The 14,713-nt window shown below is 35.7% G+C and overlaps 1 protein-coding gene across 4 annotated transcripts in view; it reads left to right on the top strand.

The window, feature by feature from the left end:
• The window catches only part of UBR2 (ubiquitin protein ligase E3 component n-recognin 2), a 59,921-nt gene that overhangs the window by 17,844 nt on the left and 27,364 nt on the right, over positions 1-14,713 (top strand). For 2 of the 4 annotated variants that reach the window (XM_074897134.1, XM_074897135.1), the window contains exons 9-19: positions 2,217-2,324; positions 4,018-4,106; positions 4,939-5,037; positions 7,365-7,528; positions 7,623-7,722; positions 8,642-8,770; positions 9,571-9,754; positions 10,782-10,843; positions 11,630-11,740; positions 13,603-13,668; positions 14,363-14,485. In XM_074897134.1, the coding sequence (XP_074753235.1) occupies positions 2,217-2,324; positions 4,018-4,106; positions 4,939-5,037; positions 7,365-7,528; positions 7,623-7,722; positions 8,642-8,770; positions 9,571-9,754; positions 10,782-10,843; positions 11,630-11,740; positions 13,603-13,668; positions 14,363-14,485 (1,235 nt within the window). Of the gene's footprint in view, positions 1-2,216; positions 2,325-4,017; positions 4,107-4,765; positions 4,865-4,938; positions 5,038-7,364; positions 7,529-7,622; positions 7,723-8,641; positions 8,771-9,570; positions 9,755-10,781; positions 10,844-11,629; positions 11,741-13,602; positions 13,669-14,362; positions 14,486-14,713 lie in introns of all 4 variants that reach the window. The other 2 variants (XM_074897133.1, XM_074897136.1) reach the window with 1 other exon arrangement.

The following is a 14,713-nucleotide window of genomic DNA, read 5'->3' as shown; positions in this document are numbered from 1 at the left end:
AGATATTTTGTTAAGTAGAGCAACAAAAAAAATGCAAGGATGTGTGGAGGTTTTTAGGTTAGTATAGAAGCCAAGGAAGTATTAATCAGATGTTTAGAAAGAGGTTTCTTCAAAGGAGTCAATATGCACAGTATCATTTTTATGGGAAGGCTCTGTGTTTGTTTTGATGTGGTTCTTCCTTTGTCCTGATGAATCATAAGGTTGTGAAGGTGTGGAGTATGAGGGGAAATAAAAAGAAACCGTTGAACTGTTGGTATATAGAAATGTAGATACAGCCGCAATGCACTTTGATCTACGCATCTGTAAATGTTAGCAAGAATTATTAGCAAAGCACACTCAGCTGTATTATTGCATATATGTTCTATGTAGGTGCAAGATTTTTTCAGAGATTGTGTGTTTTATTAGACTGATAGTTGAAAAACTAGCCAAGATTTCAGCCATAGGATATCTCTATCATGTTGTATTTTTTTAAAGATTAGTTTATGTTTGTATAAGTTAATTTTTAAAGATATGTAAATTGAACTTTTGAGAAGTTTTAGTAGCAGTTTGTGCAACTATTTGCCAATGCTGCTGGCAAATAATGGGTATTAATAGAAGGGAGAGACATGAAGGTAGTTGATTTTGGAGATAAATTTTCCCTTCAGTGTAACATGTAGGCAGGCATTGTCTTTCTCATTTTCTTTAAACCAAGTTCTGTGCCATGTCATTTGTGCCAGGTGCCAGAGTCACTGGTTTTCAAGGCATAAATAACAGTTGCAAAAAAGTAACTTGAACATGTTAATGCAGTATCAAATTACAGATGAAAGCACTGAATTTGTGGCTTGTGTGTGGTGTTTCTGAAATTCTGCAGAGTTTGCTTCAGTAAATGCAGTGTCCTTTATGATTCAGAAGGGCAAAAATAATGTTTGATGGTAAGCGTTATGCATACGTTTTGTCTGTGACCTATGTGCTCAGCTACTTGAAATGCCTTCCACACCTTGGGATGCAGTCTTGCAGTGTACTCTAGAGTCCGGTTTTGTAAAACACACTTTGGAAAAAGTTAGTTTCCCTTAGCTTTTTAACAAACTCACCTGAACAGCCTGTTACAGTTCATCTGTAACACAGGGTAATAGAATTGCACTGCTTAGGTGGTTACACTTAAATGTCTCTGACCAAAGGATGACCAGCAGGTGGAGGGGTCTTCTGCTGTGCCACAACGTTGTGTTGAATGATTGCTGTGAAGTGGGTGTCACACTCTTGTCATTGTGATTAAAGGGAAAAGCATTACTATGGAACTTTGCCACAAGCTTGACTACCCCATCCTTTCTAGCAAATGCCAGTTCTTCATGAGTAAGCATCTGTTTGCTGTTTGTTGAACAGCACAGTGGTTCCCATTAATTTACCACCTTTCATAACAGCAGTTGTAATTGAATTCTGCAAGGCAAATTAAAAAAAAAAAACCAAAACCAAACTGCTGCTGTAGGAATTCACAGACTATAGAACTGCACTGTGCAGCACATGGTATGGTACATGGCACTAAGCCATTGCCAGCTCTACCTAAGAAGCTGAGCTGGCTAAGTGAGGTGCAGAAATAAGGACTACTGTGTGTAAGTCATATAGTTGTGTTAGTGGGTACGCATCACCTGCAGTGCAGGGCTAGGTTGAGCATTGTTAATATGAGCATGTCTGTGTTTGTGTTGCAGATGCAGGCTTGTCTGCAAGCATAAAATAACTTATATGTTCATATAGTAACAATTATTACTGCTTTCCATTAGAAAAAATATGTAGAGAAGGTTTAAAATAATAGCAACTAGTAAATGTAAACAAAAAACTCCTATATGAGTATATGGTTTGTTTCATATATGAATTCTATTTTCCTTGAAAGGACTCTAAACAAGAGAAATATAACATAGAAAATTAGCCTGCTTTGTAATTACTGCTTATATTAGTAAGCCAGCAGCATGTTAAGAAAGCATATTTTTTATTTGGTAACTTTGAAATAAATAGTTATTTGGAAATTTTCACAAGGTTCCTAACATTCCATAAGGTTAGTGTGAAACTTGCAAGGTATAAAATGTTTGTGTTTCTATTGGCAAAAGATGGGCAGTTGTATTCAGTTGTCAAGGAATAGAGGCCCTATGGCTTCTACTGTGTCTTATGAAAATTCCAGTATGTCAAAATAATGTACAAGTTTGTGTTTAAACTATAACTAACTCATATCATTTATCTTCATTAAGATGGCCTTCGTCGAATATTGTGTCAGGTTGGTTTACAGGAGGGGCCAGATGGTGAAAATTCTTCTCTTGTGGATAAGCTGATGCTGTATGATTCTAAACTGTGGAAAGGTGAGTTTCCTCAAACTTCTTGAAAATACTAAAGAATGCTATGCATAAAAGTTTTTCCCTTTACCATATCTGCTAATGTTTGATCACTTTTACTGTGGTGTATTATAGATACAATTGCCTGACATGTTTTAATCTGCCCCTTCATGATGCACTTGAAATGTACTGAAGACAACATAAGGAGACCATCTGGAGATGAGACTGATTTTTAGATCTAACTTTTCAATGTAATCTGAAACTAAAGCTGATTTGAATATGCAGATGACAGTGATAGTTAATGTTTACTCAGTTTCTTTAGTGGTTTGAGATTTGTTTGCTTTACAGAATCTATCATGTCTACCACAATGACTTTTTTTGAGGAATAGGGCAGAAGTTTTCTGCTTTGACTTGTGTTTGTGTTCATGAGGTATTCTTAAGTGTTCTGAGAACATTCAGTGCCAACTACTGTTCTGTTATTTTAGAGCCCTTCAAATTCTAAAAGCCTGATTGATATCATGGGATTGACTAGAAAATTGTAATTCTGAGGAAGTGGAGATAGTTAATTTCTTTTCCTTCATGGATTTGTGTCTGATTTGATATCCTGAAAGGTCATGTACGGCCAGGTGTGAGAAGCATTAAGAGAAGGCAGAGAATGATGCAATATATATGTCCTTATTTAAACATGAATATAGGACTTTGAAGATTGCTACCCTCCCCCTAATAACTTTTGTCGTTCTTCAGTTTGGAGGTACAGAAATCCTAGAGATTGGTAACATCTAGAAATCCTAGAGAGTGGTGACATCTTTTTGTGGTTTGTCTCGGGAACTGCATGTGTAAGCCGAAACGGCTTTTACGGTAACACTTGGAGCATTAATAAAAGAAATAAGAAGTAGGGTGGAAAGTAGACGTGGTATGGAGAAAATGATTCTTCTAGATTTTGTTTATCTAATACCTTTATCTTGTGTGAATGAATTCCTGGCACTCAGATATTTTTTTAAATTTTATTTTAACCGCAAAAGTCATGATCTGAAAGGTAGTGCTTTTGCGGACCGTTTTTATTATAGGTTTTGTTAGGATAATATCTTTCAGGTAAGCAAGGAGTATCTTTTGCATTTCTGTCTCAACATCAATATTTCTCTACTTTTTCATGTATTCTGTAGTTACTCTGCATTAAGAAAATAGTGCAATGGCTTCTGACTTAAAAGTGGCCTACAGAAAGGAATGGTAGATATGTGCATGTGTTTCCAAGCTACATACAGTCCTTGTTTACATTGATATTTTTTGGGATGCTGCTCAGACAGACTAGAAATTCAGAGAGATCTAAGCTGAAGTGTTGTTCACAACTAGAAAAATTTGTTGCAGTTCCCAGGACTTCTTATAATAGTGTGTTCTTTTTCCCTGGGCCATCCAGATCCTCTGTTTATCCTGAAGAGGAATAGAGTTCCATTCTTGTTTGCCTGACTTGCCTTACATTTGAAGGTTTATGTTCCCATTCAGCAGCTCACTGTTATCTTATACAGGAGTAAGAAGTTTTGCCACTTGAAGAATTTTAAGTATTCTTCTTTGTCCTTTGCTACCACCTGACAAACTTAATCAAAGCAGCTTCTGCTCTGAAATGCACACTTACCTCATTCTGTAAAAGTTTGCTTTTCTGTATGTTTCCATAATATGTTGATAGAAAAGTGACATGTGATACTTCATTGATTTTTCTTAACAGGAGCTAGAAATGTGTATCACCAATTATTCATGAGCAGTCTCCTAATGGATTTGAAATACAAGAAACTTTTTGCTATCCGCTTTGCAAGAGTAAGTATTTTTTTACAAAGAGCCATTAAATGCTTAAATTGTCTAGCAAAGAGAGTTTAGTTAGCATACAGTGCTTCCAATAAACTGTTACCCAGAATTTTTTTTTTTTTGAAAGTGAAAAGTTGAAATGAAATGCTGACTACCTTATTTCTGTCTTCAAAATATTAGTTGTAACGGCATCTCATCTCCTGGGAAGAAAATGGGCTTTCCAGGCTCCCCAGAACTAAAGCAGTTCAGATGTTTTTGTCTTCACCATCAACTATGTAGGCTATCACTTTAGAGCTAATCGCTTCTCATTGTTGAGGTGTAAGCTGTTACAGTACTACTCAGAAATAGTGCTGAAATTCAGTTATGCTGATTAATAATTTCTGCAGTAACTAGTATTTCAAAGGTCTAAATCAGCACTGCAAAATACTGGTCCCTGTGCTGACAAATAACTTTTTTGAGTATAAAATAAAATATTAGCCTTTGTGAAAATGAGTGAGTAGATCTCGCATGTGAGCAGATTAAGTTGTCATGTTCTCTGTACAAAATACCTATATAATAATCTGTAAGAACTACTCTTCCCTTTATCATGGCATTAAAGTTCCCAGAGCAGACATTTAAATTAAAAAATCAGGTCAGTATGGATTAGAGGTGAATTTCCCCTTGTTGTTTAGAATTACCGGCAGTTGCAGAGAGATTATATGGAGGATGATCACGAACGGGCAGTATCGGTGGCTGCTCTGTCTGTCCAACTCTTCACTGTACCTACTCTGGTGAGTAGTGCCTGTCTTTCTTTTAAAAACTGATAGTTGGCACTCCTTGCCTTTTTTTGCCTCCTTCTTAATAGAACTATGAGCGATTGCAGAGTGATTTTATGAAAGATGACCACGACAGAGAGTTCTCAATTGCTGACCTCTCGATACAGATATTCACAGTGCCTTCTCTTGTAAGTACTAAAAGACCAAAAAAGGAAATCTTTATTTGTTAAAAGCCACTCGAGGTTCTTGAATCAAGACTGCAGATTTCTTTAACGTTACTATGGAAATGCAGTGCGCTGCTGCTGCACAGCAGTCAGACTGTTTACATACATTGCTGTGGGTTTAGAAGTTAAAGCATTCAGCATTGCAAACTTTGAGTGTGACTTCCCAGAGTGGGCTGGGTATTTTTGGTTTTTCTTTTTCCATTTTTATTTAACTTTTTTTAGAAAGGTACTTAAATGTTTATTTAGACACACACACGCCCCATATAAATTCCTTATCCTACTGAGCCACAGTTACTGGTTGTAGAAATAAACTTTATGGTTTGCATATCACAGTTTCAGTGCATATCATTCTGGTGTAGTTTTACAAATGATCCATTTTATGTTAATTTTACAATCCCATGTGCAAGCAAGAATTGTCTCATGATATTCCCTTCTTTCTTTGGTACTTCTAGGCTTAGATGATCCCTACTTTAATGTTTCCAGTTAATTTTTGTTATAGTGCTTCAGGTGCTGTTACTCCTCCCAGCTCAGTAACTCTGCTGGTCTTTTACCAGCTTATGCTTGTTTGGGAAGCATCTTCTTTTTTTTTTTTTTTTTTTTTTCCTCCAGTCTCCAAATAAGTCTGTCTTTGCTTTTATTACGAACTAGACAAATTAAACTTTGGAGCTGTACTGGAACTGTCTGATTTTCATAGCCAGAATTGTTTAAAAAATGAATGCTTCTGAATCCTTCCAAATTGAATCAGCTTGATTGAGCTCTAAAATTCAATAGTAGCGTGGCAGTTATGATACTGAGCGAAGTTGTTTTTCAGTTTCCTAGTGGTAGATGTTATTCATGGGAATTCAACAGGACCTTGGGATTTTGTTTCCATGGTTCAGGGCAATATTGTGTTATGTCTTTTAATTTTGATGCTGTCAGTAAGAATGTTGTGAATGTTCAGACTTAACCAACTAGTATTACTCAAATGATTATGGTATTATTTCTTCCTTTGGCAGATGGGGTGGCAGAAAATGTGTATTAATACTTTTTTTTTAAAGGAATTTAAAACACTTTGTTAGAGGATAATAATTACAGTGTCCCTTTTACATATTTTCTATTTCAAAAGCATGCAAAAAAGTAAAGCAAATTGGTTTTGACTGTTTTGTAGAAGGGTAGAATAGACTGATGACATGACAGTAATGATGATAAGTTCCTACCATGTGAATTAAGAATTAATTTTTATATATTTAGAGCCATTCATTCTTAACAATGAATAAGTGGAACAATGTACAATTTTTAAACTGATCTTAGTAATTTAAGAGCTGTCAAGTAGCAGGTTTTTTGGTTTGGAGAAGGATGGGTGTTTGTGTTGGTGGTGATTTTTTGGGGGGGAAAATGTTAACCGTGAGATTCCCCCGCCCCACCCCCCACAGTAGCATTTTAGAAACTGTTTTTTTGAGTAATCGTTAGCAACTGTAGAATCCAGAAACTCTAGTCAACAACCATAGTGTTGTTGCAGTAGATCAGAGTCGCCAATCTTCCTGAATCTACCAGCCACGTAATAAAATCCTTGTGAGATCCCAGAGTTACAGGACTCAACCCGTATACCTTGGAGAACCAAGAGAATGGCAGAGTTCTGGAAGTGCTCACAAGTAGGAGATGGCAGTAACTTTTTAGTGCCTCCTACTTTCTTGTAGGGTTGGGTTAGCTTAGGTTGGGTGTGGGAGATGTTCTTCATCAGACTTTATGATGCCTGTTGATTTGTTTCCTGCAACACATGGATATATGCTGTAGCCCTTGGAGGAATTATAAGTCATTTCACATAATTTCCATGTGGAAATTGCACTATACAGTTCCTTAGCAGTTCAGAAGATGCTCTGTTCACCACAGTGCTTGACAGCTTGTAAACAGAGAACAGAAGAGTTGTCACTCCCCTAAAGGGCTCATACTTAAATTATATGAGAGGAGTCAACACATACTTAAAGGAAGGTACAAGTTAATTATAGGACACATAATAACATGTGTCTTGTGTCATAATTATATAGGTTAGCAGGAGTCTAACCATAGTCAAACTTCTGTACAGAAGGGATCTGAGGAAAGAGATCTAGTTTATGATAATTTCTGGCTAGATTACTTTTTTTTCTTCTGTGAATGTTTGGAAGATTGGCTTTCAGTGTGTTCTTCTGTTTTAATTATTGATGTAACTATTTTGGATAAAAAATCATGTCTTTTTATACACTTCATGGTGCAGTGTGAAACTCTTGTTAGCTGTCTCTATTAATTACAGCAAATTTCAATATACTTTGGCATAGGCTCGAATGCTAATAACAGAAGAAAATCTCATGACCACTATCATCAAAACTTTTATGGACCACCTAAGGCACCGTGACATTCAAGGCAGGTTTCAATTTGAACGTTACACTGCTCTGCAGGCTTTCAAATTCAGACGTGTTCAGAGCCTTATTGTAGATCTCAAGTAAGTATATTAACTATGTGCTGCTTTGATCAATTGAGGAGGAATAAAATAAAATAAAATAAAATTAACACTTTCGTCTTTCTAATGTGCCCAGGTACGTGTTGATAAGTAAGCCAACTGAGTGGTCAGATGACTTGAGGCACAAGTTCCTAGAGGGTTTTGATGCCTTCTTAGAGTTACTCAAATGTATGCAGGTATGTAAATCTGAATTACAAAATTTTGCAAAATTAAGAAGTTAGCTACCATAATATAAAAATGGAAGAAATTTAATGTAATCTCCATTTATATAACTTCAGTGTAGTATAACTTTCAGAGTCATCGTGTTTTCCTGAAAACTAACCTCTCACCTAACTTTTTTCAGTTTAGGTTGTTATAGAGGACAATAAAAAGGAAGAGTGTGTCAAAAAGAAAAATGTCATTTGGGGCATATTTTGCAGTTGTAGAGGTGGATGAGACACAATCAGTTGTGTGATTGAAATCCAGTCCATCTTAATCAACTTTCCTTCATAGCAAAAGCCTCAGTTACTACTTGTGTCAGCAGAGTTGTATTGAATATATAGTTCCTAACATACAAATAGACCTCTTCACTGTGTTTTTTTTTTTTTTTCCCCAGCCTTTTCATGTGCTATGTTACCTTAAGAGGGGTATTTTAAAAGCATGAACTTTTAGAAGGGCAAATTACTGTGTGATAAGTAAGTTGTAAGTCAGAATCACTCCCATTTTTCAGTACTTCAGTAGCATACCTTTCTCAGTACTTTTTGTTAGTCTGTTGACTATATTGTAATCCTCAGATCTTGCTGTTTTTTTCTTCTTACGCCAGGAACTTATTAGGTACTGTAGTACCCAGACTTTAGTACTTAACTGCATTTAGTAGCACATTCCTAGAAAATATATTCAAAACCCAATGTCCCAGTATTCTCTTCCAATTCCTTATTTATTTTCTTGTTATTATTTTGGTGTGTATAATTCCTTTTCAGGTGGTCCCAAGCTGCTTTTTCCCTTCTGTAGCAACAATATATTTGTAAGGACAGGTAACCTGTCTCTGACTTACGCAGCTGTTGTCAACATATTTCAGTGCTACATTGTTGAAATGCATAATTATTTTTGTTCTAGGGTATGGATCCGATAACTCGTCAAGTAGGACAACACATAGAAATGGAACCAGAATGGGAAGCAGCATTTACACTGCAGATGAAATTAACACTTGTTATTTCAATGATGCAAGACTGGTGTGCATTAGATGTAAGTTCCTTCTGAATTGTTTTGCCATGTGAATATGTGAAGGGGGGAAAAACTCCAAACATTAACATGTGTAACAATTGAGCTAAACATATAACTGCACTATAGGCCAAGATAATTTTCTCTGATCAAGTGCCAATCTTTTCTGTATTTAAACACATATTTTATCCCTTGAACTGACCAGTTCGTAAGAATGTGGTGAAGCCTTTTAAAAAATATTGCGGAGAGCTGTCACACCTGAAAGTTGTGATAATCACAACACTATCAGGTTATGATTTTCAGAGAAGGGTGAATAGAGTAGGCAGCCCTGGATCTACCAAATGTTGCCTGATTATAAATGAGGGTTCTACTCCTTAAGTATTTCAAGTTTGGTTTTTTTTTTTTTCTGAAAAGTACAGAGCTTCAGCATGGTAAAATATGGTTGTGTAACAAGTGATCCTAGAATATTTGAACATTCAAGCTGGCTTTAATCTGTCACTGTTAGTTAATGTGCAGGTTTTGCTAGCCTAGCATGATAATTGCTCAGAAAGTTCCCATAATACCAGTTACAAACACAACACCCACCCCCCCCCCCCACCCCCCCAAATACTAGTGGGTGTTTTTCTAATCAGTTATACGGGTTTGAGTTTTGCAGTCTGTGCCCCCTTTAATTCATCTCCTTTTGTTGAATTGCTTATCTTAATTTTGCAGGACTGTTAATAAAGATAAAAACCCCAAACCCTTGAGACCTTTTTTGCACTGACTGTATTATTTGCAGACCTCTTTTTTTTCATCATCTCTGTAAACTGTGGTCTTTCTTTTAGGAAAAAGTGTTAATTGAAGCTTACAAGAAATGCCTGACTGTGTTGATGCAGTGTCATAGTGGTTTTACTGATGGAGAACAACCTATTGTTCTCAGTATGTGTGGACATTCAGTTGAGACCATCAGATACTGTGTTTCTCAGGAAAAAGTTAGCATTCATCTCCCAGTTTCTCGTTTACTTGCAGGTATGTACTAGTTCAAAAATATTTCAGGGAATGAAAAATGTTGTAGGAATGTGATTTTTGTTTGTGTGTACATAAGGAACCACACAACAGTTGTTTAAGCCTGAAGATACATTTTGGCCGTTTTCTAGCTCTTTGGTAGCCTGTAGGCAAAACATTCCCAAGCTTTGTAGAAGTTGTTATCGTTTCAGGCCTGGAGGAGATTGTCTCATGCCTCTGGATTTGTCACTGTGGTGTGTTGTAGGCAGTTACTGCTGCTTTTGCCACTTGAGTGATGCAAAAGAAATGCAACCAAATACGGACTGTAGTTAACTGTTTTGAAATATGTTTAGTTGTCAGATTGAATTGAATAATGAACATTCTATTAGAGAGCAGATTTATCAAACAGATGTGTCACCAGAAAATTAAGCTGTGTCTTTGATATTGTGCCTATCTTGTTCAACAGTTGTGTTGAAAAAAGGTTGATGAATTTTAGTTTACACAATCGGAAAGTCCTATGATAAAAATAAACTAATAGGTAATGAAGTGAAAAAGATAATTTTTAGGTAAAATACTGTGCAGCTCATCATCAAATAACTGAATGTTTGAATCTTTAAGCAAAACCCTTATGGCTTTAAAACAAAGCAAACCGGAAAACCCTTATATATTTTGTAGGGGTGTCATAGTTCCTGAGGTATTTTTATAAATCTCTAAGGACTGATAGAAAGGATGAGGTATCTGTTGATAATTTGTCCTTATAGACCACAGACTCTTGGCTGTTGCTGAGTGGACGTGACAGAGTCAAAAGAAAGGCAAAAATCTCATTTGTACCGCAAGTTTTACACAGATATAATGGGAAAACTTTAATTCTAAAATGTCTGCTTTGTAATATGTCTCTTCAGGAAATAGCTGTGTAGCTCCAGGATGATAAATCTGCAGACTTACTTGCAGCTCTGTCCAGAAAATGGTCAGATAATAAATTAGATCACCTATTTGAATTAATATACTATGTGTAATATTATGTATGTATTTGTTTCATGTATTTATGTAGGCTTGCATGTTTTGCTGAGTAAAACTGAAGTGGCATATAAGTTTCCAGAGCTGCTACCCCTGGTATGTAATTAAATGTAGCATATTCATTAAATGTAATTAATGCTGAATGTGAAATTGGTCACGTAAGTGTAAGATATTATTAAATAAAATAAAAGACCTTTTTGGTATGAATTCTTGTTTAGAGATACTATCTTTAGTAGATAAAATTACTTCTTAAATGATCTAGAGATTCACGACTGGAGCATAAGTAATCAGTATTGCTCTCTTAAATTTAAGACTCGAGTTTAAGGTTTGTATTTTGTTCTTCATGCATTACCTTCTTTTTGTAGTAGAAACTGTTTTTGGAAACTCTGAGTATGATCTGATTCCTTGGCCTAGGTTTTAATTTTCTTCCCCAGCTGTTTCTTCTTTCTTGCATGTTCTTACTTATATGCTGTTTCTTTAAGGGGATGTTAGTAAGATAAATTAAAAGAGGAGAAGATGTAACTGGGAGAAGAAATCTCAGTGTCTTTTGAAAGAAGTACTTAACCTTTGAATGAAAGAAGGATGACAGTTATTAAATTGATAGTGTTGATGTTTTACAATACAAAACCTACTGCTGTCTAAGAATAAGGTAAAACTCTTGTGGAGTGCTGCTTTGGAGCAAAGAGAATGTAAGGTTTGTTAACAATAATTGCATAGATTGTGAATAGGCTCATCAAAGTTTTGTAATATGTGTGTTGGATTAGATTCTCTTTTGTATTGCCAAAATATTTGAACAATCACAAATATCATCCTTATTCATTTCAGTCTGATTTTGTTTTATTTTCCCTGTTTATATCAAAATATTGCATTTTCTTAATGCAGAGTGAACTTAGCCCGCCCATGTTAATAGAACATCCTCTGCGATGCCTAGTCCTGTGTGCCCAAGTGCATGCAGGGATGTGGAGAAGAAATGGGTTCTCTCTCGTTAATCAGGTAAGTACATAATAGCTGTGAAATCACTGTTTTCTGCTAACTCCCCTGAGATAATTTCAAACCTCAAAACCTCCCTTTTGTTTATTGATTTCAAATTTCACTTCTGTAAATCTTACGGAAGGCAATGTGCTGTGGGCTTTTATATCGGTACTCACATCATTTGAATATTTGTGCTTTTAAACTGATCTTTGATTTCTTAATCAGAAGTTTCCTTTTTTGTTTCAGGACTGCTACAGTGCTCAGTGAACTTAGTGCACTGTGTGTAAAGAAGTTTTAGTATAATGCAGTTAATGACTCCTAGCATTTTTACTGTATACGGTTCAACACAACAGCAGCATGAAGTGCAGAATTAGTCTGTGCATCTTCAGTAGTGCATTCATCACCTTCACATAAAGGTGTCTCAAATATAAAAATACACACCATTAAGATATTACTATTTATGTTTGTAAAGTAGTTGAAATCCAAAGACCACACAAAACATTACAACCAGTGTAGAACTGAGTGTTTCTTGGCTTTTATCTCTTATACTTCTTTCACACTTCTGGAGACGAGCTCCATCCATCTCTAAACCTATGTTCTCTGTGTTTGTACGAATTAGGTCTTAGGTGTTTAAAGCATAACAACTATAAAATGAGTACTGGAGTGTCAGTGCTGCCCACCAGGGTGATCGTCTCAAGTGATTTTTCTCAGCAAGACATAGATTACAACAGAAATAGGATTTAGTACTGTGAGGTGTTAACTTGATTTATTTGCAAGAAACTTCTTTCCCTCCCACAAGCCCCCGTCTTCATTAGGTAATTGCAATGCATGTGTACTAGGAGGCTGAATTAAGCTGCTCAAACATACTGTATTCTGACACTTCTCGCCTCTTAACCTGAAGGATCTTTATAAGGTGATGTCCTTTATTGTCATTATTAAAGCAAAAGGAGCTCTAGTTATGTACAGTTATAACAGCACCCATATTACTGTAGACACACATCAAATCTGAAATTTCGGCATAGCTTTGGATGGAGAAAGAAGTCTGTGTTAATTTCCCCAGTTGTCAGCATCTTGAAATGAAGAACCTGATTTAGTTTAGGTAATAGGACTCCCACAGTCTGGTAGTCCTTTTTATTTGCTTTGGCTATGGAGGGTTCCTGTTTAGTCAGCTACTTTTGGATATTTTCCCAGAAGGTAGGAATGGGCATCTATATATATGGATTATTAGTGTGGGTAAGAGAGGGAAGGCATGCCTAGCTCTCTTCAATGTAGTTCTGCTGAGAAATGGGGTGTCTCTAGAGGAAAGTTTAGCACACTGAATACTGTTCCCAGTCTGATGTAGCGAATCGACAGCCCTCTTTATTCATCCTTAACTGTGGTAGAATCACCCTTCCCACATTTCAATGCCATGCAATGATTGCGGTGTTGCCTCTGCTTGGTGCGGTACTGTTGAGTTCACTCCCAGTAGGGTTTGAGTTAAGTACGGTCCTATCACAATATTAACATTTTGATGAAACTGGCAATTCCTGAAAGATGGTATCTCAAATAATTGAAGAGAAACTCATGCACCAAAGAAAGAACATTTCTCCAACTGCAAGCGTTTTCTTTCCTGAGAATTTCAGTTAATTGCTAAACAAGTAGATATATTAAAATGTAGCTCAAAGAGATCCACAAGATTTTTCCTTCTAAGTGTATCTATGATCTAGATGTTAGATCAGTACAAGCTTGTTTTATGCTGTATAAAAATGCTTTTTGCATACAATTTTTTTTCGAATCGTAGATTCATTTTCTGTTTACTAATACTATATAACAAAGTTCATTTTTCCAGAATGAAGATAAGTTTAGATGTTTGTTAATTATTGTGGTTTGGGGTTTTTTTTCAGATTTATTACTATCATAATGTGAAGTGCAGGAGGGAGATGTTTGACAAGGACATAGTAATGCTTCAGGTAACCATATGTTTATCAGGTATTTTCAGGATATGTGTGCATTTGTTTTTAGCTCCAGCAGAACCTTTTAATGACAAGAAATAAAGTAAATTTTTGTGGAAGGACTTCTTTTTCTTATTGCATTTGTATCTTTATGGGATAGTTTCTAAAAGAAATACTGTGGTTGCCATCCTTGTTTTTTAAATATACTGTGGAAAGTGCAGAATTTGCTGTGTAATGCATATGTAATGTTGTATCTTCAATAATGTAATACTTTAACGGGTTGTTCTGTACGTGTATGTGTTGCCTCTTCACCCAACCTTCAAAGTTGGCATCTAATATGCTGGATAGAAAGTGGAATCCCATGTAGTAGTTTGTTTTGTTTCTTCAGAAGAGATGTTACAGATCTGGCAGTCTACTTAGCTCTGACACAGAGATCTAATGCATTACTTCTACAGTGGGAGTGATGAAAGCTAAAATTTGCAGCTTGGGGTGTGTAGTTCACCTGGACAATGAAATCTTTTCTTGATTTTCTCATAAACTTGTGTTATTGGAATCCAAAGATAGTAAGTTTTAAGTAATTAAATCTTCATGCCCAGGATAGAAAGGGGAATGAATTCCATAAAGAATATACTGTGAACATTGTATATAAATATACAAACATGCTATAATAGCCAATCTATTTTCTGTTTATAATAATTTTTTTCTTTAACAGACAGGTGTGTCTATGATGGATCCAAATCACTTCTTGATGATAATGCTGAGTCGCTTTGAACTTTATCAGATATTTAGTACTCCAGACTATGGCAAAAGATTTAGCACAGAAAATACTAACAAGGTATTTTATGTACTACTGCAACAGAAAATCTGCAATTTTGTTTTTGAAAGTGTATCAGATGCTGTTGTATGGAGATTGTGCAATTTCTTGATGAAAAAGCAAAACCTATCTGATTTTAGTTTCGTTTGACCAGTTTGAAATATGCATAAATATTTTTATTTGTCAAACTGGTGAATGTGAAAACCTGATGCATAATTTTTTGCATTGTGTGAGAAGTTTAAGGCAGTT

The sequence above is a fragment of the Athene noctua genome, chromosome 1, assembly GCF_965140245.1.
Source record: "Athene noctua chromosome 1, bAthNoc1.hap1.1, whole genome shotgun sequence".
Lineage (NCBI taxonomy): Eukaryota > Metazoa > Chordata > Aves > Strigiformes > Strigidae > Athene > Athene noctua.
Note: the sequence above shows the minus strand (reverse complement) of the source record. Positions and strands in the feature narration are given on the sequence as shown.